This window comes from Heterodontus francisci, chromosome 2 (assembly GCF_036365525.1).
Source record: "Heterodontus francisci isolate sHetFra1 chromosome 2, sHetFra1.hap1, whole genome shotgun sequence".
Classification (NCBI taxonomy): Eukaryota; Metazoa; Chordata; class Chondrichthyes; order Heterodontiformes; family Heterodontidae; genus Heterodontus; species Heterodontus francisci.
The window spans coordinates 77,647,436-77,670,891 of NC_090372.1; the positions used below are offsets into that span (position 1 = coordinate 77,647,436).

Below are 23,456 nucleotides of genomic sequence, written 5' to 3' on the forward strand. Positions count from 1 at the left end.
CTGGACCAATATGCTGGAGCTCCCTCCTAACAGCATAATGGCAGCATCATCGGTACAAGAACAGAGATGGTTCAAGCAGATGTCCCAGCACAGTACTCTCAGGGCAACTAGGAATGGGTATTAAATACAGCTTTGGTGTCATCCATATTCAGAGAAATTTAAATAAATATTTGTTTATGGCTCGATCCATTGAGATGAAAAAAGTAACTGGTCAGAAATAAATATTATCTGTCCAAGAAAGAAATTTCAGAATTGATGTTTCTGCTTTTTAAAAAAGACATCCATTTGCTAAAGTGAGACTTTTATTGTAGCAATTTTTCAGATTATGTCAGAATATTTTCCACATATGCTCATGAGTCTTAAAAACCCACAAGTTATTGTATTTCATTAACACTATGAAACATGCTCTGAGGATACATAGTATTTATAGCATGGAAACAGGCCATTCGCACCAACAAGTCTATGCCGGTATTTATGTGCAACACGAGCCTCCTCCCATCCTCTTTCATCTAACCTCATCAACATATTGCTTTCTCCCTCATATATATCTTTAGCATCTCCTAAATGCATCTATGCTAGTCGCCTCAACTACTTCTTGTGGTAACGAGTTCCACATTCTAGCCACACTCTGGGTAAGGCTGTGTCTCCTGAATAGTCAATTGATTTAAAAAAAAATTCATGACATGTGGGCGTCGCTGGCAAGGCCAGCATTTGTCGCGCATCCCTAATTGCCCTTGAGAAGGTGGAGATTGCTGTATGATTGCCTTTAAGATCTTAGTATGCTAATGAGCCAAGTATGCAGCCATGTGACTCAGAGCCAGCGTCACACTAACTGTAGTGCCTTAGTTCTGGAAATAGTTAGCTCTGTACTGTATATAACAGTTTAGATGTAATGAACCTGTTTTGAGATCTTCAACCAAATGGACTCCTCGCATCTCATTTACATTGCATCAGACAACATAAAAGAACTCATTAATGGTAGCAGCTGTGGTGAGAAAACAGTAGTAAGCCACCGCCTTGAACCGCTGCAGTCCATCTGGTGTGGGCACGACCACAGTGCTGTTAGAGAGGGAATTCCAGGATTTTGATCCAGTGACCGTGAAGGAACGACGATATAGTTCCAAAGTCAGGATAGTGTGTGGCTTGGAGGGGAACTTGCTGTTGGTGGTGTTCCCATGCATCTGCTGCCCTTGTCCTTCCAGGTGGAAGAGGTCTTGTGTTTGGAAGGTGCTATCGAAGGAGGTTTCGCGAGTTCCTGCAGTGAATCTTGTATATGGTACACACTGTTGCCATTGAGTGTCAGTGATGGGAGTGAATGTTTAAGGTGGTGGATGGGGTGCAGATCAAGCAGGCTGCTTTGTCCTGGATGGTGTCGAGTTCCTGCATGTTGTTGAGCTGCAGTCATCCAGGCAAGTGGAGAGTATTCCATCACACTCCTGACTTGTGCCTTGTAGATGGTGGAGAGGATATGGGGAGTCAGGAGGTGTGTTATTCACCACAGAATTCCCAGCTTCTGACCTGCTCTTGTAGCTACAGTATTTAGTATTTGCTCCAGTTCAGTTTCTGGTCAATGATAACCCCCAGGATGTTGATAGTGGGGGATTCAGCGATTTTAATGCTGTTGAATGTCAAGGGGAGATGGCTAGATTCTGTCGTCTTGGAGATCATCATTGCCTGGCACTTCTGTGGTGTGATTGCTACTTGCCACTGATCAGCCCAAGCCTGAATGTTTTCCAGGTCTTGCTGCCAATGGACACAGATTGCTTCAGTATCTGAGGAGTTGTGAATGGTACTGAACATCGTACAATCATCAGCGAACATTCCCACTTCTGACCTTATGATGAGGGAAGGTCATTGATGAAGCAGCTGAAGTTGGTTGGGCCGAGGACACTACCCTGAGGAACTTCTGCAGCAATATCCTGGGGCTGAGATTATTGCCCTGCAACAGCTGCAACCATCTTCCTTTGGGCTAGGTTTGGCTCCAACCAGTAGAGAGTTTTCCTCTGATTCCCATTGACTCCAGTTTTGCTAGGGCTAGAACATGAGTGAGCAGGTTGTGGCTGTTTAGGTGACGCTTGATAGCACTGTCGATGAAATCTTCCAAACCTTTGCTGATGACGGAGAGTGGACTGATAGGGCGGTAATTGGTCGGATTGGATTTGTCTTGCTTTTTGTGGACAGGACATACCTGGACAGTTTTCCATATTGTCGGGTAAATGCCAGTGTTGTAGCTGTACTAGAACAGCTGGGCTAGGGACGCGGCTAGTTCCATAGCACACGTCTTCAGTACTACAGCAGGATGTTGTCAGGACCTATAGACTTTGCAGTATCTAGTGCCTTCAGCCATTTCTTGACGTCATGTGGAGTGAATCAAATTGGCTGAAAACTGGCATCTGTGCTGCTGGGGACCTCAGGAGGAGGCTGAGATGGATTATCCACTTGGCACAAATGCTTCAGCCTTTTCTTTTTCACTGACATGCTATGCTGCTCCATCATTGAGGATGGGGATATTTGTGGAGCCTGCTCCTCTGGTTCGTTGTTTAATTGTCCACCACCATTCATGACTGGATGTGGCAGGACTGCAGAGCTTTGATCTGATCCGTTGGTTGTGGGATCGCTTAGCTGTCTGTTGCATGCTGCTTCTGCTTTTTGGCATGCAAGTAGTCCCTGATTGGCATGCAACTATTCCTGTGTTGTAGGTTCACCAGGTTGATGCCTCAGTTTTAGGTATGCCTGGTGCTGCTGCTAGCATGCTCTCCACTTTTTATCGAACCAGGGTTGATACCTTGGCTTGATGGTAATGGTAGAGTGAGGGATTTGCCAGGTCATGAGGTTACAAATTGTAGTTGAATACAATTCTGCTGCCACTGATGATCCACAGCGCCTCATGGATGCCCAGTTTTGAGCTGCCAGATCGGTTCTGAAGCTACCCATTTAGCATGATGGTAGTGCCACACAACACAGTGGAGGGTATCCTCAGTGTGAAGATGGGACTTCATTTTCACAAGGATTGAGCGATGGTCACTTCTACCAGTGCTGTCATGGACAGATGCACTTGCAACAGGTAGATTGGTAAGGACAAGATCTAGTAGGTTTTTCCTTGTTGGTTCCCTCACCGCCTGCCCAGGTCCAGTCTGGCTGATATGTGTTTTAGGACTCTGCCTGCTCGTTCAGTAGTGGTGCTATGAGTCACTCTTGGTGATGCACATTGAAGTCCCCCACGCAGAGTACATTCTGTGCCCTTGCCACCCTCAGTGCTTCTTCCAAGTGGTGTTCAACATGGAAAAGTACTGATTCATCAGCTGAGGGGGGTAGTAGGTGGTAATCAGCAGGAGAGTTTCTTGCCCATGTTTGACCTGATGCCATGAGACTTCATGGAGTCCAGAGTCAATGTTGAGGACTCCCAAGGCAACTCCTTCCCGACTGTATCCCACTGTGCTGCCACCTCTGGTGAGCCCGTTCTGTCGGTAAGAGAGGATGTACCCAGGAATGGTGATGGTGGTGTCTGGGACACTGTCTGTAAGGTATGATTCCGTGAGTATGACTATGTCAGGCTGTTGCTTGACTAGTCTGTGGGACAGCTCTCCCAATTTTGCCACAAGCCCCAGTTGTTAGTAGGAGGGCTTTGCAGGGTCGACAGGGCTGGGTTTGCCATTGTTGTTTCCAGTGCCTAGGTTGATGCTGGATGTTGTGTCCAGTTTTGTTCGTTTTCAACTTTCGTGTGGTGGCTTTTGTACAACTGAGCGGCTTGCTAGGCCTATTCAGAGAGCTATTAAAAGTCACATGTAGGCCAGACCAGATTATGATGGCAGATTTCCTTCCCTAAAGGGCATTAATGAACCAGATGGGTTTTTACGACAATCCAGTAGTTTCATAGTCATCATTACTGAGACTAGCTTTCAATTCTGATTTTTAAATTAATTAATTGAATTTATTAATTAATTGACTATAAATTAGACCAGCTGCAATGGTGGCATTTGAACCAGTGTCCTCAGTATTAGACTGCATTTCTGGGTTACTAGATTTATTAGTGTCCATCTTATGCTTGTACTCCTAGTTCTGCTCTTCCCTGCAAGTGGAAACATCTTTTCTACATCTACTCTATCGAACCCTTTCATAACCTTAAGGACCTCTATCAGGTTACCCATCAGTGTGCAACAGTGGCTACACTTCGAAAGTACTTCATTGGCTGTAAAGTTCTTTAGGATGTCTGGTTGTCGTGAAAGGCACTATAATAAAATCCAGACCTTTTTTATCTTTTCTAAAGAAAAAAGCTTCAGCTTGTGTAATCTCTCAGTTCGCATATTATTCTCATAAATCATATTTGCACTTTCTCCAGTGCCTTTATGTCCTCTTTATAATTTGCTAAGCAGAACTGTTCATAGTACTCCGTGTGGTCTAACCAAGGTTCTTTTTAACATAACTGCTCTGCTTTTCAGTACTATCCCTGTAGAAATGAACACCAGTGCTTTATTTCCTTTTTTATGGCCTTCGTAACTGCTGTCACTACTTTGAGTGATTTGTTTATTTGTACTCCCAGATCCTTCTACTTGGCTACCCCGTTTAAAATCTTATTTTCCCTGGAATATGTGGCCTCCTTATTCTTCCTGCCAAAATGTACCACCTCATACTTATCTGTAATGAAGTTCTTTTGACAATTTTCTGTCCATTCTGCAAATTTATTGATATCTTCCTGTATTTTCTCACAGTCTTGTATTAATTGAATCCATCCATTTGGTGTCATTGCAAATTTTGAAGTTGTACTTCTGATTCCTGAGTCCAAATTGTTCATGTAAATGGTGAACAACAGTTGTCTTGGCATCAGTCTGAGGAACTATCTTTAATGCCTAGTTTCTGTTTTGTAGCCAGCTTTCTATCCATTCTACTACTTGTCCTCTGACTCCACATGTTCTGACTGTAGTCATGAATGTACTATGCGATGCCTTTTGGAAATCCGAATATAATACATCTATTACATTATCCTTAACTTTCTGTTACTTCGGATCAGCATATTTTATAAGTCTTATTTTGAACTGGTAAACAATAGAAATTATGAACCATATTTGTTTGGCTGTCACTAATGAAGGTTAGGGAACTTTTAAAGCACAGCTTCCCCATCTAGTACTCAAAGCAGTTTTGTGCAGTGAGTTGCACAGTAAAGCTACCACTATTTGCCCATAGTTTGTCTTAATCCCAGTTTCAAAAGAGCGCCAGCACTCACCAGTCTCGCCAACTGAGATTGCTTGTTTGTGATAAATTTTGACTAGCTTTGTCTTCGTCCTTTTGGACTATTCTCACTGAGAATTGGGTTGGAATTGCCCAAAGTTTTTTCAAGTAGTATCTGTAACAGGCAGCAAAGAGAGGGGAGTCTTTCTGCAATGTTAGCCAGGCCTAAATTTGAGTGAGGTCCCATTATTAAGAGGACAGTGTGCTACTTCTTTGGTTAAGTTAATAACTGGCGTTATCTCTGGTGGTTAAATTTAATGTGTTTTGGTTTAAAAATGGCACTTGCATTTACATGTTTTAGACAATGAATAGTTGGCTGGGAGTCCTATTGAAACATTTTTCCAAAAAAACTAAATCGTCTAAAAAAAAAATTGCATCAAGATTCTTTTTCTGTTAAAATTTTTGATTAGCTTTTTTAATTCGAGGAAGGCAATAATGGGAAGGTGGGGTGGGGGGGGGGGAGTAGCTGCTGGTTATAAGAACCCAGAATTCACATTGGGAGGAGTGCAGTCATTAGTCAAGGGTTAATTCAGCTCATTTGTAAAGTCAGACTTGCTGGTACCAGCTGAGGTCAGTAACTTGATTCTGGCTGAATCTTCAAACAAAACCAGATCACCTGTGATATTACCGTCAGTCGTTCAGAACTTGTCTCTTTTGCTGGGAAAGTAACATAATGTTAGGTGTGCTCAGGCCCATTTTAAAATGAAAAAATACAGATTAGTAACTTAAATAAAAACTGTCAAGTGACAACAGAAGGAAAAAGAATTCGACAAAAGCACAAAAAGGCAATGCAAATGATTGTGCATCTGTAGAAAATAGGGCCTTCGGCAATCAAGGTGCAATCAAGTCCAATTGATTTGCAAGGAGAAACATTGTGCCTCAGGCAGATAGGCCTCTGAAAATGAACAGTTTTGGAATGTGAACTATCATGCAAAAACAGTATGGCCATATTCAATGATTTCAGACGTAATTAATACTTGTTTCTTAATTTTTATAAATATTAATTACACAGCATTGTGTTTAGCACGGTTGACAATAAAAAACAACAGTTGGAACCACTTTGGGGAAAAAATATACTCAGTTGCTTTTCTGTGGGGATTAGTATTTCAGTGAGTTGGTGTGGTTATGGTACTTGTTTGAGAATAAGAAAAGCATGGCAGTTCATTCTCTTCTGGTGTAGACAGGTTTAATGTCTCACTTTACAGATTTAATGTCTGACTCACTGTGCAGAATTGTTAATTATAACGATAGTCAATAATCATAAGGAAAAATGTATTTGCGTTGAACATAATTACATGGAACAAAGCTTTACAAGGACTTCTGGTCCTTGTATCCAAGTAACACATTTAATTTTGGTAGTTTTTAAGTTCTTTGAATCTGCCTTTTTCTGCTAATCTGTTGGAGTAATTGGTTTGGAGATAGAAGCTGAAAGCACGTCCTGATATCAAATCAATTAGTTGGTGGAGGTAGTAATATATTCAAGACCCCAGGGTTGACTTGAAAATGTAAAAAAAATTCTATCTGACCACTCTATTTCATGCTCTATTTTCATATCATATTCATGTATCTACATGTCTACTAAGCTGTAAGAGAGAGAATAAAACTGTCTGTTTTCAGATCTTCCTTGGATTTGAGGACCAATCCATAATAATATAAGTATTCCAGCTTGTAGCATAGTGGAAATATTTCTGGATTTTTTTGGGGTTTTTTTCTTCCAAATCTTATGCACATAAAGTAGTAGAAACTTGGAATATTCCCCCTCCCCCCCCCCCCCCCCCCCACAAAAGGCGATGGATGTTGGGGCAATTAAGCTTGCAAGACTGAGATAGATTTTTGTAAAGTAAGGGTATATAGGAATATGAAGCTAAAACGGGTATGTGGACTTGAAGTACAGATCAGCTATGATCTACTTGAAAGTTGAAGCTGGCTCAATGGACTGAATGGTCTACTCCTGTTCTTATGTTTCTAAATCTATTGCATACTACCATTATGAGAGAGATGATATGTTTGCATCCAGTGTGCGGGATTGCATTAAAACTTTTTGGAAACACTTAAAATTAATTGAATGCCTAATGATCTGAGGTCCTTTTGACCTCTTAGAAGACTCAAATATAAATGTTTTCTTCATCCACCAGAGCTGTGATATAAGCTTTAATTAGCGAAAAGCACATTATTAAAATAAGCAAAATACTTTTTAATACAACTGGAGAGTAGGAAGAACAAAAAAAGTGCAATTTTGTATCTGGGATTATAAGTCCTCTTGTGGGAAGGACTTGAAAGTGTGCGGGCTCCCAAATACTCTGCAGTGGTCATGAGGAGCTGGGTTCCAGTAATCTGGAGATAATTCTTTCGCAACAGTGCAGCTGAGATTTGGAATTTGATGATGTGGCAATTGAATCTGTGAACCTATGTTTCAACATTTGGGCTGGAATGCATTGCTGCTGCAACATGCTACTTTTTCCAATATTTATTCTTGAATATCTTTTTTTTAATCAATGCTGGTACAAGGGAATTAATCTTTTTTTCCCTATTATTTACCCCTCATGTCACCAGTAAGTTACAGTGCCAGTTTAAGCTCATTCTAAACTGACCTCAGAAGAGCAACCATTCTATGATTCACTCTTTCCAGATCCCACCATAGCAATCATTGTAGCTTTGATCCTAATCAGTAACAAATAAACATGTATATTGTGCTATGAATTCACATGTATTGTGTGTTGGGGTGTGTGTGGGGGGCGGGGGGGGGGGGGGGGTGTGTGGAGGGGGGAGAGGTGATGGGCACGAGACTGACAAAATTCAATTTATTTTGGATCCTTTCATTTTGCTGGAATGCTTAGTCCTAAAGATGCAAGGTTAGTGTTCTGATCCACTCTGTTACTTGCTGTTCTTTGTTGTTGAAAAAACTTTGTTTCAAAAATGCAATTGTAGTTTTTATGGTGCTCTAATGTAAATTTTGCCTTTCCTCCTGGTTGAGATTCTGCACTGATTGAGAAAAGGTGCAGTGCCACTATGATGAATGACTTAGTTAGAACCATAGAAAATATATGACACAGAAAGAGGCTATTCAGCTCATTGTGTCTGCACCGGCTGAAAAAAAACTATCCGTCCATTCTAATCCCACCTTCTGGCACCTGGTCCGTAGCCTTGCAGGTTACACCACTTCAGGTGTATGTTCGGCTACCTTTTTTAAATGAGTTGAGGGTTTTTGCCTCCATCACCAATCCAGACAGCGACTTCTAGACACCCACCACCCTCTGGGTGAAAACGTTTTTCCTCAAGTCCCCTCTAATCCTTCTACCAATCGCCTTAAATCTGTGCCCCCTGGTAATTGACCTCTCTGCTAGGGGAAGCAGGTCCTTCCTGTCAATCTAGGCCCCTCATCATTTTGCACATCTCAATTAAGCCACCCCTCAGCCTCCTCTGTTCTCAGGAAAACAACCCTAGCCTATCCAATCTATCCTCATACCGCAATTGTCAAGCCCTAAAGCTTGGCTACCCGACCCGAACCCTACCAAACCGGACTGCATGTGTCGGGTTTGGGTCGGGTCTGTATTCTGTGTCCAGCATTCGGGCTCGGGTCGGGCTGGATTGTACTGTTTTGTTTCGTATTTTCGTTTTACTCTACAATTTCTTTCTGTTTCATTTAATATGTTATTTTCGGGTTGGGGTCAGGCATTTAAAAAAATTAGAGGACTCTGGCCAGGGTCAGGCTTGGGTTGGCTGTTGTCGGGTTGGGCCTGGATTGGGTTTTAATTATAAACCTGAGCCAGGCTTTATCAAGCCCTGGCAACATTCTTGTAAATCTCCTCTGTACACGCTCCAGAGCAAATACATCCTTCCTGTAATGTGGTGATCAGAACTGTACGCAGTACTCCAGCTGTGGCCTAACCAGCGTTTTATATGGTTGCAGCATTATATCCCTGCTTTTGTATTCTATACCTCGGCTGATAAAAGAAAGCCTTCACCACTTTATCTGCCTGTCCTGCCATCTTCAGGGACCTATGGACATGCACTCCAAATTCTTTCACTTCCTCTACCCCTCTCAATATCCTCCCGTTTATTGTATATTCCTTTGCTTTCTTTGCCCTCCCCAAATGTATTACCTCACACTTCTCTGGATTGAATTCCATTTGCCACTTTTCTGCCCACTCAACCAAACCATTGATGATATTCTGGAGTCACTATTCACTACACAGCCAATTTTTGTGTCCTCTGCAAATTTCCCAATAATGCCTCCCACATTTAAGTCCAAATCATTAATATATACCACAAACAGCAAGGGACCCAAGACTGAGCCCTGTGGAAGATGAAAATTGCACTATTAAAAATGAAATAATCCACATCTTAATTATTTCTTCATAACCCGCAATTGTAATAGCAATGATTTCACTCGTCTGTCTAGAGCTAGTGTGACAGCATTAAGAGAATCATTTGTATGTGTAATCGAAATACATTTATTTGTTTTGCAGAGCACAATCTAAATTGGTGACACTGTACAACTACTACTGTTGTACATAAATATGTTTTCTTAGCAACAACATTGGTATTTCCTTTCTATTGACCTTTACAATATATTCCTGTTGTAGTGAATGTATTTTGTTTGCTGTTTGAAGCATTGATTCTATTGTAGGTGTGTAATTTAAACCCAGTTATGGTGTTTGATTTCTCTTGTAGAAAATAAATATGCCAATAAAGCTGTTTATAGTATTGAAGCTAAAAGAAACGATGGTAGCACAAAACCACAATACTGCTAAGTAACATTCTGTTTCAATCCAAAGGTCATAGTCTACCATAATTTGACTAGGGAATAGGAGGGTGAATATATAATGAGTAAGGATGTGTGCATTAAGTTGTCAATACTTGGCTGGCTGAAAATCTAAGACACAAAGGTACAATAGAAATAATTGCGTGTTATTTGGCACCCAGGTAACACAGTGTGAGTGATTACATGTATTTGCTAGCCTCAGGTAGTGCAATGCAAATGATCCAAGATTTCTTACAGGTTTCTTGCCCTTTCCTTTATTCTGTTTTAGGCTTGTTTTTTTTTTCAATTCCAAATGCAGAGATTAAAAGCTTGTACTGTTTTGAAATATTTGACTTCTACTTGGGGACATGCGTTATCCAATTGTTTACTCATTGCTGATAATACTGAACTAAATTGCAAGAAGCACATTTTCTGAACAAATATCTCAAAGGTGAAACTTCTTGGGTACAAATCCAAGTCCTGTACAGTAACAGAGGGTGTATTTTGTTAGGTTAATTTATGTATGATGCTTTTGAGTTTTTGAATCACAATTCGTTTCCTCTGATAATTTTGAGTAACTTCACATCTTCCTTTGTTTGTTGTAAGGTGTTTATTATTTTATTCCCCTTCCCTTTCTGTGAATGTCAGGCACTGTTCCTGACATTGAAGGCAGCTGAATGGCTGAAACTGCTCCTTGGCCACTGTAATTTTATAAGCAGCTATCAGGAAGTTTGTAAGAGTGACCCAGGGTGACTGTTCCTGAGATGTTTTCTTCCCCTGGTGGGAATATGGCTCGCTTCCATTTAGTGCTCCTTTGAGATCGACAGTTCACTAATTATTGGAATAACATTGGTACAAACCCTTGTTTTGCCACACCTTTAGGATATTGCATTTAAAAACTTGATTTTTTTCACAACAGAGGATCAGGAGGAGGCTATTTAGCCCTTGAGCCTGTTCCGCCGTTCAGTGAGATCATGGCTGATCTGCAAACTAACTCCAGGTACCTGCATTTGCCTCATATCTTTGGTTAACAAAAGTTTTATCAATTTCAGATTTAAAATTAACAATTGATCAAACTTCTACCATCCTTTATTGTGTAGAACTGTTTCCTAATTTTGCTCCTGTAAGGCTTGGCTCTAATTTTTAGACTATGGCTCCAGTCCTAGACTCACAAAGCAGTGCCAATAGTTTCTCTCTATCTACCCTATCTGTTCCCCTTAATATCTTGGAAACTTAGACCAAGTCACCCCATAAACTTATAAAGTCCAGGGAATACAACCCCAGTTTGTGTAGTCTCTTCTCGTAATTTAACATTTGTAGGCAAATGTGAGGTCATCCACTTTAGATCTACAAAGTTTAGAACAGAGTACTTTCGAAATGGTGAAAAGCTAGAAAGAGTGGAGGTCCAAAGAGATAACAAAACCATAATACTGCAGATGCTTGGTGCAAGGATGGATAACCAGAGGACACAGATTTAAGATAATTAAGGCAAAAGAAGCAATAGCGACACGAGGAAAAACTTGTTCACGCAGCTAGTAGTTAGGATCTGGAATGCATTGCCTGAGAGTGTGGTGGAAGCAGGTTCAATTGAGACATTCAAGGGGGAATTGGATTATTATCGAAAAAGGAAGAATGTGCAGGGCTATGAGGAGAAGTAGGGGGAATGGCACCAGGTGAATTGCTCCTTCAGAGAGCCAATACACACATGACGGGCCAAATGGCCTCCTTCTGTGCCATAATCATTCTATCATTCTGTAAATTGGAAATAAAAACAGAAAATGCTGGAAATACTAGCATCTGTGGAGAGCAACAGAGTGAACATTTCAGGTCAGTGACCTTTTCATCAGAAGTGGGAAAAGTTAGAAATGTAATAGGTTTTGAGCAAGTGAAAGGGGCACAGGGAGGGGGAAAAAGAAAAAAAGGAAGGTCTCTTTGTAGGAGAAAGTAAATGACAAAAGGTTTCATGGTGTGAGACCAAAGGGAGTGGTAATGAGACAACAAAGAAACAGAAGACGTGTCTAGAGAAGGTGTGAATAGCAGGATCTTGAATAGCTGCTGTCCGAAAGCAAAGGAAATAAGGGAGAAACGAGAGTGAAAGAAACCAAACAAGCAAAGAAAATCAAACAAAATAGGGGCTGAGGTTACGATCTAAAATTGTTGAACTCCATTTTGAGTCCAGAAGGCTCTAAAGTGCCCAGTCAAAAGATGAGGTGTTGTTCCTTGAGCGATCAGTTGGCATTTGATCTCTGCTACGTATAGATCCGCACGCCAGACAACAACAGCACAACCCTTGTCAGCAGGTTTCATAATGTTAGGGTTGGACCTGAGAGAACGGAGTGCTGCAAGTTAAGGGAGATAAATTAGAGTGAGTGAGGGGAGCAGAGAAATTGAGATGGCCTTGTCATGCCAGCAGTTCTCAATGAAAAGACCTAGAGAAGTTAAGAGGCCAGAGGGAGGGGTCCAGACGGAGGGAGAATGCTGGAGATGGGTAAAAGGCTCCACTGTGTGGGTGGAAGATGCCTAGCCAAAGAAGTGGGTGCAGAGGCAAAGGCGATGAAAGAATTCAGCGTTGTGCCAAGCTCAACCCCTTGAGAGGTCTGGACAAATTAGGTAGGGGGAAACTGTTCCCGTTGGCGGAATGATTGAGTACCTAGAAGACACCAGTTTAAGGTGATTGTGGGAGGGGGGTGGGAAACAACAGCGACATGAGGAAAGTTTTTTACGCAGCGAGTGGTTAGGGTCTGCAATGCATTGTCTGGGTATGGTGGAGACAGATTCAATCGAGGCCTTCAAAAGAGAATTGGACAATTATCTGAAAAGAAAATATTTGCAGGGCGACGGGGAAAAGGTGAGGGAGTGGGACGAGGTAAGTTTTTGCAGAGAGCTGGCATGGACATGATGGGCCGAATGGCGGCGGCCTGTATTGTAACTGTTCCATGATTCTAGATGGGAAGCTTAAGGGGATGAATCTGAAGCCGTTTCTGAGTACAGATCAATCCTGTTCAGGGAGGGGAAGGTTGGAGGGTATAATGAATACATGGCAAGGGCTGAGATTGGAAGAAGGAATGGGGTCAGAGGGAAGTGAAGAGGAAGAAGGATCCCGAGAGATGTTGGTACCCACGAGTTGTTGAAGCTTGTGATCCTTCACACCTGTAAGGAAGAAAAAAAGTGTTTTGTTAAAATGCCGGATGAGCTGATGAAATGAAACTGTGAACCAGGACAAATTTGAGATAGGCCAAGTTGGTGCAGCTGAAGAGAGAGGTTACGAGCGTGCATGTGGTGGAACATGACATTGAGTGTGGATCTCAGGATGTGAGCAGAACAGTGGTTAGAAAAATACTGAATGTCTAGGAGATATCACAGACTCATGTGTACCAGCAGCCCTCTGGATCCTTCCCCTTCACATCCCTCTGACCCCATTCTTTCTTCCAATCTCACTCCTTGCCCTTTAAAAGAGACTTTGGGGGGGGGATCCTGAACAGGTACGGAAAATAATCAAAAAGGCTAATGGAATGCCACCTTTTATATCTAGAGGACAGAATACATGGGGTTGGCAATCATGCTTCTGCTATACAAAGGCCTGGTTAAACCACACATGGAGTATCATGAGCAGTTCTGGGAACCAAACCTTAGGGAGGATCTGTTGGCCTTGGTGCAGTGTAGATTTATCAGAATGATACCTGGACTCTAAAGGTTAAATTATAAGGAGAGATTACACAGACTGGTGTCTTCCCTGGAATTTGGAATGTTAGGAGGTGATTTGATTGAAGTTTTCAAGATATTTAGGGGTTTTTATTCAGATATGTTTGGTAGATAGAGAAAAACTATTACTGCTGGTTGGGGAGTCTAGGACTGGAGCCATAGCTTAAAAATTAGAACCATACCTTTCAGGATGACATTAGGAAACATTTCTGCACACAAAGGGTGCTAGAAGTTTGGAATTCTCTTCTGCAAATGACAATTGATGCTAGATCAGGTGTTAAATCTATCAATCACAGACTTAAAATTTTGTTAGCCAAAGGCTAACCAATGGAGTTAGGTTGCAGATCAGCCATGATTGCGTGGAATGGCAGAACTGGCTTGAGGGGCTGAATGGCCTATTCCTGTTCCTAGCCCTTGAAGTTTTTTCAATAGACAGAGATCTTTCATTTTACATATAATTATAAAGTTAGCTTAATATTAATTTTGTCACTTTTTTATTAAGACATAATAAGTATAATTAATATGTTAATCTCTAGTCACACTGCTCTTAAATGCTGTAGTTTAAGATGTCTTTAACTCATTCATTTATTTTTGAAAGTTACTTTAATTAATGAAGTTACTTTGCAATTTGTTAGTTTAACAAACATGCCTGTTGCGTTTGTGGTTGATGTCACCGTTGAAGTGAAGTTGACAATTAATGTAGACAAAGCCAAGCCCAAAAAGCACGTAATCTAGATTCTGTATCTCATTGCCACACTAATCAGTTTCTTTTATATAGCAGCCGTAATGACCTTTGTTGTTTTTACTGTGCTATTCATCTGAAGCAACATCTGAATGATTTACAAGGTGAGTGAAGGATGCCCAACAGGAACTAAGAAATCAAGGGAGAGGGAGAGCTGACAGCATGGTTAACAAAATAGATTTTTCAGAGACTTTTGAAGGACAGATGTGGCAAAGCCAAGTGGTTTAAGGAGAAACTCAATGGCTTGGTAACTGAAAGGTTTGTGGAGAGGAGGCAGCGGTGATGAGCAGTAATCTGGGGTTCAAGGAGTGGGGGGTGTGTGCTTGGATATGTAGGTGAAAATGGCTCAGTTAAGTTTGAGCGAGGCCATGGAGGGATTTTAAAATAAGGAAGATGACCTTGAAGTTGATGCACTGGGCAACAGGAAGCTAGTGGAGCTTGGCAAAGATAATGGATTATTGATGTACAGGAGTTTGTGTGGGAGAATATTTGGGCCCCTGAATGCATAAAGAATGTCTTATATGCTGCTTGCTACAGTAGGTACATTTTCAACAACTGGCAACATGTTGAATCATTCCAGTCTAAAGATACAAATGGATTGCTAAGGGAATTACTTATAATTGTCAGCATTATTTATTTTTATTTTTTTTATTTATTTAGAGATACAGCACTGAAACAGGCCCTTCGGCCCACCGAGTCTGTGCCGACCAACAACCACCCATTTATACTAACCCTACAGTAATCCCATATTCCCTATCACCTCCCTACACTCGGGGCAATTTACAACGGCCAATTTACAACGGCCAATTTACCTATCACCTGCAAGTCTTTGGATGTGGGAGGAAACCGGAGCACCCAGCGAAAACCCACGCAGACACAGGGAGAACTTGCAAACTCCACACAGGCAGTACCCAGAATCGAACCCGGGTCCCTGGAGCTGTGAGGCTGCGGTGCTAACCACTGCGCCACTGTGCCGCCCAAATCATGAAATTCATATTATACTCTTGGTTGGGTTGGAGAAATTTATTTTAATTAACTAAGTGGTAGCTCTCTTGCCTCTGAGTCAGGAATATTGGGGGTTCAAGAGACTTGAGCATAAGGCCTAGGCAGCTGAAGTGGAAATAAAAGATCCATGGCGCAATTTGAAGAAGCGCAGGGAAGTTAGTTATCCTTATGTCCTAGTTAACATTTAACCCTAAACCAACACCACAAAAACAGATTATTTGGCCAATTATCTCAGTGTTGTTTGTGGAACTTTCCTATGCACAAATTGGTTATTGAGTTTCCCTACCTTACAACACCGACTACACTTCAAAGCCAATAAAGTATTATTGAAGCACTTCAGGACATATGGTCATGAAAAGGACTACATGAATGCAAGTTTGGTTTTTTATCGTTTGCGTGTTTCTATGGCATCATTTTATGATCCAGTTTGATTGCTCAGTAGTAAGTTTACATAAAATAAAATCCTTACAAAGCAGTATTGTCAAGATTATCGATTGAGGATTCCTGCCAATAAATGTATGGTGCAATGCTGTGAATTAAAGTAGATGGTGACTTTGAGAGAGCAGTGGTGTTAAATTGAATAATATTGATATGCAGAGGTTAAGAATGGAGGAAAATGTGTAAGGAACTATTGAAGGGTGCAAATCAAGAGGGGTGTTGGAGGGATTACAAAGGTGATATGCATAATTGAGCAAGTGGGGCACCTCAAATAGTGCTGTCTTACTTGCACTGGTCAGGTTATACAGACTGTTGCACACTGATGTACACAGTAGTTCGCTTGATTTCCAAAATTAAGAGCAGCACTGTGGGTCGAAATCCATAGGCACATATGTAACTCATAATACAACATCACGTCTGAGTCTCCGCTCATCATGCCCTCTCTCCCTCTGAGTTCACTGCCGTTTTATCCTCCCTGAATCTATCCCTGCATGGAAACTCCGAAACTCATATTTGTGGCCACTGCCTTGACTTTGCCATCTCACGTGGTCTTGCTAGTTCCATCGTATCAATTACAGGTAAGGCTATCTCTGATCACTGCCCTTCTATCACTCTCCACCCACATCGCCCTTCCATGCTCCAACCCTACCTCATTCTGTATCCATCCCTGGAAAAATTATCCCCCAATTCACTTACAACCGCACTTGCAAAATCTCAACTATCTAGCCTTTGGCCCTCCATTCGCTATATTAATTCTGCCGATTTTGATTTGCTCAGCCGCACCCTCACCTCCGCCATTGATGCCCTGGTCCCCAATAAAAAGTTCAGTCTCTCTCATCCTGGCCATTCCCCCTGGTATTGCCCTCATCTCTGCTCCTTTAAGTGGAAGGGACACAAGTTTGGAAGGATATGGTGGACAACTGCTTTAGCCATCCACCTCAGATCTGGCTAGACCACATAAAGCACTATCAGGTCCTGCTGTTTGCTACTGCTTACTATTCCAGGATCATCTTGGAATGCAAAGATAACCACTGGTTTCTTTTCTGTACTGCAAGCCATCTTAAATCCCTTTCCCCTATTCCCTCCACCCTCACCTCCAACAATAAGTGCGAGGAGCTCATGGACTTTTTTGTCACTATGATCAAGGCCATCTGATCAGCTGCCTTTGCCACATTCCTCCCTTCCACGACTCACCTGGTCAAACTTCCTACAATGCTGCACGCTGCCCGAGCACTGAACTCGCATCTTTTTCTTTGTTTCACTCCTATCTCCCCTCATGCCCTCTCTGAGGTCATCTTGTCCATGAGATCCACCTCCTCGATCCTATTCCCATTAAACTGCTGATCACCCAGTTTCCCCACTTGGTCCCTGCGAGAGTCGATATTGTAAATGGTTTTCTCGCTTCAGGTCTTGTCCCCCTCTTTAAATCTGCTGTCATCACCCCTAACCTCAATAAAAAACACCCTTGACATCACTGCCCTTTCAAACTACCGTCACATCTCCAACTTACTTTTCCTCTCTAAAATCCTTGAACATATTGTCTCCTCCTAAATCCGTTCCCATCTTTCCCAGAGCTCCATGTTTGAATCCCTCCAGTTAGGTTTCCGCCCTGCCACAATACCAAAACAGCTCTTACCAAATTCACTATGTAACTGTGACAAAAGTAAACTTTCCCTTCTCGTCCTTCTCGACCTGTCTGCAGCCTTTGACACAGTTAACCACACCATCCTCCTCCAATGCATCTGCACTATCATCCAGCTGCATGGGACTGCTCTCAGCTGGTTCTATTCTTATGTATCTAATCGTAGCCAGAGAATCACTTGCAGTGATTCACTTGCTCCTGCACTGTTACCGCTGGTGTCCCCTTAGGATCAATCCTTGGCCTCTTCCTATTTCTAGTCTACTTGCTGCCTCTCGGCAACATCATCCGAAAGCATGGAGTTAATTTTCACATGTACGCTGACGACATTCAGCTCCACCTCACCACCACTTCTCTCGACTCTTCCACTGTTGCTAAATATTCTGACTGCTTATCCAACATCCAGTACTGGATGAGCAGTTATTTCCTCCAATGAAATATTGGGAAGACTGAAACCATTGTTTTTGGCCCCTGCTCCAAACTCTCTTCCCTAGCTCCTGACTCCATTCCTCTCCCCGGCAACAGTCTGAAATTCAACCGGTCTGTTTGTAACCTTGGTGTCACATTTGACCCCGAGATTCTGACCTCATATTCATGCCATCACTAAGACCACCTATTTCCACCTCTAACGTCACCCGACTCCAGCTACTGAAACCTCATTCACGCCTTTGTTACCTCTAGACTTGACTATTCCAATGCATTCCTTGCTGATCTCCCACATTCTACTCTGTGTAAACTTGAGGTCATCCAAAACTCTGCTGCCTGTGTCTTAACTAGCACAAAGCCCTATTCCCCTTTCATCCCTGTGCTCGCTGACCTACATTGGCTCCTGGTCAAGCAACATCTTGATTTTAGAATTCTCATCCTTGTTTTCAAATCCTTCCATGGCCATGCCTCTTCCTATCTCTGTAATCTACTGCAGTCCCACAACCCTACAAGATATCTGCGTTCCTCTAATTCTGGCCTCTTGTGCATCCATGATTTTAATTGCTCTATCATTGGTGGCCATGTCTTCAGTTGCCTAGGCCCCAAAGCTCTGATTACCCTCCCTAAACCTCTCTGCCACTCCACCTTGCTTTTCTCCTTTAAAACACTCCTTAAAATCTACTCCTTCGACCAAGCTTTTGGTTATCTAGCCTAATATCTCCTTTTGTGGCTCCTGTAAAATGCTTTGGGGCATTTTTATTATGTTATAGGCGCTATATAAATATTTTTTTTGCATAGTACCGCCAAGTTTTGCAGAAAGCCACAGCAACTAGGATGTATGACTTGTACAATGTGACTACTCATCATAGGTAGGTATAGTTCAGTTTCAAAATGCATTGTGCTGCCCATTGCATTCTGTTGAGTTGTGTTATCTACAGATAGTATACTGGAGCCCCACATTTGCACACCATTAGACCATGGATGGGTGTTGGAGCCGATGCATCTAAATTGGGGTTTCCTCTCAGTTAGATCTGGAAGGGGCTTTGTTTATGTATCATATTTTTAACTGAGACTGATCTTTTAAACTCTCACAGCTGTCACTCCATCAGAAATTTAATCAGTTCAGTTGAAAGAAAAAGCCAAAATTAGATAATCTTAATGGCAAAATTGAGCTAAATTTTCTTCCATTACACTGTTAAACATTGCATCATGAGAAGTTTTAAAATACATCGGGCTAAAAATTTGTTTCTTCCTACTTTTGCGACCTTCTTGCATCCGGTCCCTTGAGGCAGGCTGCACGCAAAGTTTGTGCTGCCTCCTGATTTGCCTGATTGTAACGTTCAGCTGAGCACTCCCCCATGCTGTTAGCTGGCTGAATGTTAAACAGGGCTTGGTTCCAGCTCGCCTGCAGCTCTTAAAGACAGCCAGCCCCTCTTAAAGGGAGCTGCATTCAGTAGAAGGAAGTTCCTGCTGGCTGCAACAAGAAGCTGAATGAATGGAGCACCAGGCTCCCAGGTTCACAGATGGGACGCTGGAGGCCTTAGAGTTCGATAGGAAGAGAGAACCCATGTTTCTGGTGAGGGGCAGGAGGCCCTCAAGAAACACCCTCCGAAAGGAGTGGAAGAACATGGCAAGAGAGGTTAATTCTCCAAGTCTGGCACTGAGAGCATAACAGCAGTGCTGCAGAAGTTCAGTCACCTCATGCGGGTATTCAAGGTCAGCAAATGCATCTTTAAAGGACATCTTACGCTCACCGTACCACAAGCTTCTCATGCTGTTCAATGCATCACACCCCCATCAATCTTCCATCGGTAGTCCTTGGCACTCAGGAGGCAGACCTAACCTTCAGATGTTTCAGCTCGATCTGACACATCTTCTAAGCCTCACATCCATCTCTTGGTGCCTCCACATACCTCCAGCTATTCAGCTTATGGCAGACACATCCTCCTCCTTCCTTCTTAGGCAGTCCCTCTGGATCGAGGATGACTTGCTTCCACTGTGATGGATTCTGATTCATTTTGGCAAGTGGAAGATGCCTGTGCGTGTTTTCTATTTAACGTGGGATGGTCGTTGCATGTTGGCCACCGTAACATAGCCTCGGCAGAGCAGGGACTTGGTCCAATGGCAAGACGGTTCTAAGATGAATGGAGGCCAGGCTCTGCTGTGAGACATTAGCACAGTTTGTGCATAGTCATACGTAGCCACAAATGCGGTTCTGGTGACAAAGGTTATTTATTTCCCCCTCTGCAGTATCTTACTCCCTGCAGCTGAACCCTTACCCATGCCCCTCCGTCCCCTAGACTTCCGAGTCACATCACCCAAATACAGTGCAACAGCTCACTGACATTCCTCCATCTCTTGCAGGACAAGGCTGCACACAATTGCAGGGAGCAGAGCAGAACTGGCGGAGGCTAGGCATGCCTGCATTACTTGAGCCCTGTGGAGCAGATGATGTTCTGTATCATGGAGCTGACCACGATAGAGCCCACTGCATTCGCATTGCCGAGAGCATTGCAGGTAAGTGTATGTTCCTGTCTTATGCCCCTTCTCAACTGCCACTTCACCTTCATCCTATTTTTTGACATGAAGTGCGAGCTGCTGATGGTGCAACCATGAACCTCTCGTTTTCCACCAGACTCTCCTTCCCTCACCCCCAACCCTCCTGTTCTGTTTTTCTGTTTTCAGACACCCAAGAAATGTTGTCTGCGCAGCCATAGCAGCCTTAGGAAGAATGACTAGAACAACACCATACCACTGACGAAGAAGCACCTTCGCTTGGCTGTGAGTGTCACAGCACCAGCTCAGATGCTGGCACTACATGAGCCTTAGAGGGTAGTGTAGAGTCAGGAACTGCACTTGGTGCATCACTGGGCATGAGTGGGCTGTAACCAGGCCAGAGGGAAAGGATAGGCCATGTGCCAAAACCCCTCAGCCAGGTTTCCATCAAGGCCCTAATGTTAATTCAATCATTCACAGTAAGCTGATGGATGCCCAGGGCCTTATTCACCAGTGAACGGACAGAAGGGAGATGTGGAGGGGGGTGGTGGTGAGAACTCATCTGCCACAGGGTGAGCAGTGGGACGGATGAGCTGAATGGGAAGGAGATAGACCAGATTAGCCCCCAGTGGATGCACTAGGTGGGACGTTTGGCGCGATAGGATGGGGCAGTTGGGGTTGCTGCTTGTAATGCACCAGCACCGAGTGCCTCAATGATTCCTTCTGAGGATGCCAAGTGAGGCACAGAGGGAAGGTGTAGGCTTATCCAAGACATAAATAATTAGATGAAATAAATGATTAGTGTACAATGCAGTGAGTGTCTTGTAATGTGAATCAAATCAAAATGCTTTAGTATTTAGACCATTTCAACAGATGTTGTATTCTAACAATTGTCAGCGATATTGTGAAGTCGTCTTTGGCCTCCTTGTCTCGGGAGACAATGGATACGCGCCTGGAGGTGGTCAGTGGTTTGTGAAGCAGTGCCTGGAGTGGCTATAATGGCCAATTCTAGAGTGGCAGACTCTTCCACAGGTGCTGCAGATAAAATTGGTTGACAGGGCTGTTACGCAGTTGGCTCTCTCCTTGCGCTTCTTTTTTTTCCCTGCCAACTGCTAAGTCTCTTTGACTCGCCACACTTTAGCCCCACCTTTATGGCTGCCCGCCAGCTCTGGCGATCACTGGCAACTGACTCCCACGACTTGTGATCAATGTCACAGGACTTCATGTCGCGTTTGCAGACGTCTTTAAAGCGGAGACAAGGACGGCCGGTGGGTCTGATACCAATGACGAGCACGCTGTATTGCTATATTGTGAAGTACTCTACTGATATTGCTGGTTTAAAACTGTTAATTAGCCAGTGTTGACCATTGATAGGTACCAAATTGAATTTTTCCATTGTGACTCACGTATTTTTTTTCCGGTTATTTCTACTAGAATGGTCATGATTGTGGATGTTGGGTGAAGGGAGGCTCTAGCTTTATGGGCGATGTTGCTCCTCTTGAACCCGATTGAACTGTTTACCAATGTCAATCATTTAGCCCTAACATGCACAGTTGCTCCTTGCTGGAAGTTTCAAAGGATGTCCAGTTCACATTGGAAGTATACTCACGCATGCGTTTGGACTTTCAGAAGGGGGAGGGAAGGAAAATGATGCCATGATGAAACTGGCCTCTGTGGGGAAACTCTTGATCTGATCTGATTAAGTTCATGTTGGGAATCAATGATATACACTCTGGTCGTGCTACTATACTGAGGCTGAGAGAGGTCTCCCGATGGTGCCTGATCTCTTATGTGGGAGAGTTTGAGTTTATTGGGAGAATCCACTTCTCTCTAACATCCATAACTATGTATGCAGTAGATTTTCTCTCTGCCCTAAGCATAGTTTATAAAGAAAGGATTGACAATATTGTAACGTTATATACACAGTGGAAATCTCTGAAACCCTGCACAGGACCTCCCTGCCAATAGCAAAGGAGGGATAAAAATCTAAATGCATCTACACAGGAAAATGCATGCAAAATATAATTTTTTCAATGGTAATAGGCAGAAAAATATCAATTTTCATTTAAAATAACCATTAAAATACTTTTAGGATACAGTAGCTACAGTAAGTCTCAAAGGAGATATATATTTTAAACCTCTGTTCTGTCCTAAGGGAATTCACAATTGCTCTGCCATGCATATCTTACTAGGTAGGAGGTCACAGTAGACAGGCATATGGCAATAGTTGACATTATAAAATTCCAAGTGATGTTTTAAAAAAAAAAATCAGTAAGCACAGATTCCCAGTTAGTAAAATAACAAGCCTCATTGCTTTGGTTATGTTCTTTGCTTTATGATATGATATGATATTCTAGAATAACGCGAGTTCTTTTGTGTATCTGTCCTGTTCAAAATTACAAAAATTGATCTGGATTACTCTCCAAAAAGCTTGACTCACAGCAAAGAGAAGCAGTTCAATGCTAAATAACAGTATACGTATATAAATTCTGGCATAAACCATTTGGGTCGAATGTCCTGGTTTTTGTGCAGTGAACTCTTGTATAACTGTATTTTAAATGTAGTGCCTGACTCTCCTTTCTCTTTTTGTGCCTTTTACATAAATACAAACCCTTACACTATGATAAACCTTATTATCCCTGTAGGGCTAAGGTATACAACTGACTTGTGTGTTGCTGTATTATATAATTTCTCTCATTAATAGCTGAGTTGTATTTAAAAAGAAAAGTCCGCACTTCAAATTGTCCTTTTAGGAACATAGCAGCAGAAGTGGGCCTTTCAGCCATAGAGCCTGCCCTGCCATTCAGCATGATCATGGCTGATCATCCACTTCAATGTTTTTTCCCACACTATCCTCATATCCCCTTATGTCATTTGCATTTAGAAATCTGTCGATCTCTGCTTTAAACATACTCAATGGCTAAGCTTCCACAGCCAGAGGGCTGTGGAATTCCAAAGATTCACAACCCTCTGAGTAAAGAAATTTCTCCTCATCTCTGTCCTATGTGGCTTCCCCCTTATTTTGAAATTGTGTCCCC

General features: G+C 42.5%; 1 protein-coding gene across 3 annotated transcripts in view; it reads left to right on the plus strand.

The window, feature by feature from the left end:
• chn2 (chimerin 2) overlaps positions 1–23,456 on the plus strand; it is a 397,580-nt gene that overhangs the window by 14,299 nt on the left and 359,825 nt on the right. For 2 of the 3 annotated variants that reach the window (XM_068059521.1, XM_068059512.1), the window contains exon 2: positions 20,287–20,439. The exons of the other annotated variant lie outside the window; for it this stretch is intronic. In XM_068059521.1, the coding sequence (XP_067915622.1) occupies positions 20,287–20,439 (153 nt within the window). The remainder of the gene's footprint in view (positions 1–20,286; positions 20,440–23,456) is intronic. 3 annotated transcript variants of the gene reach the window in all.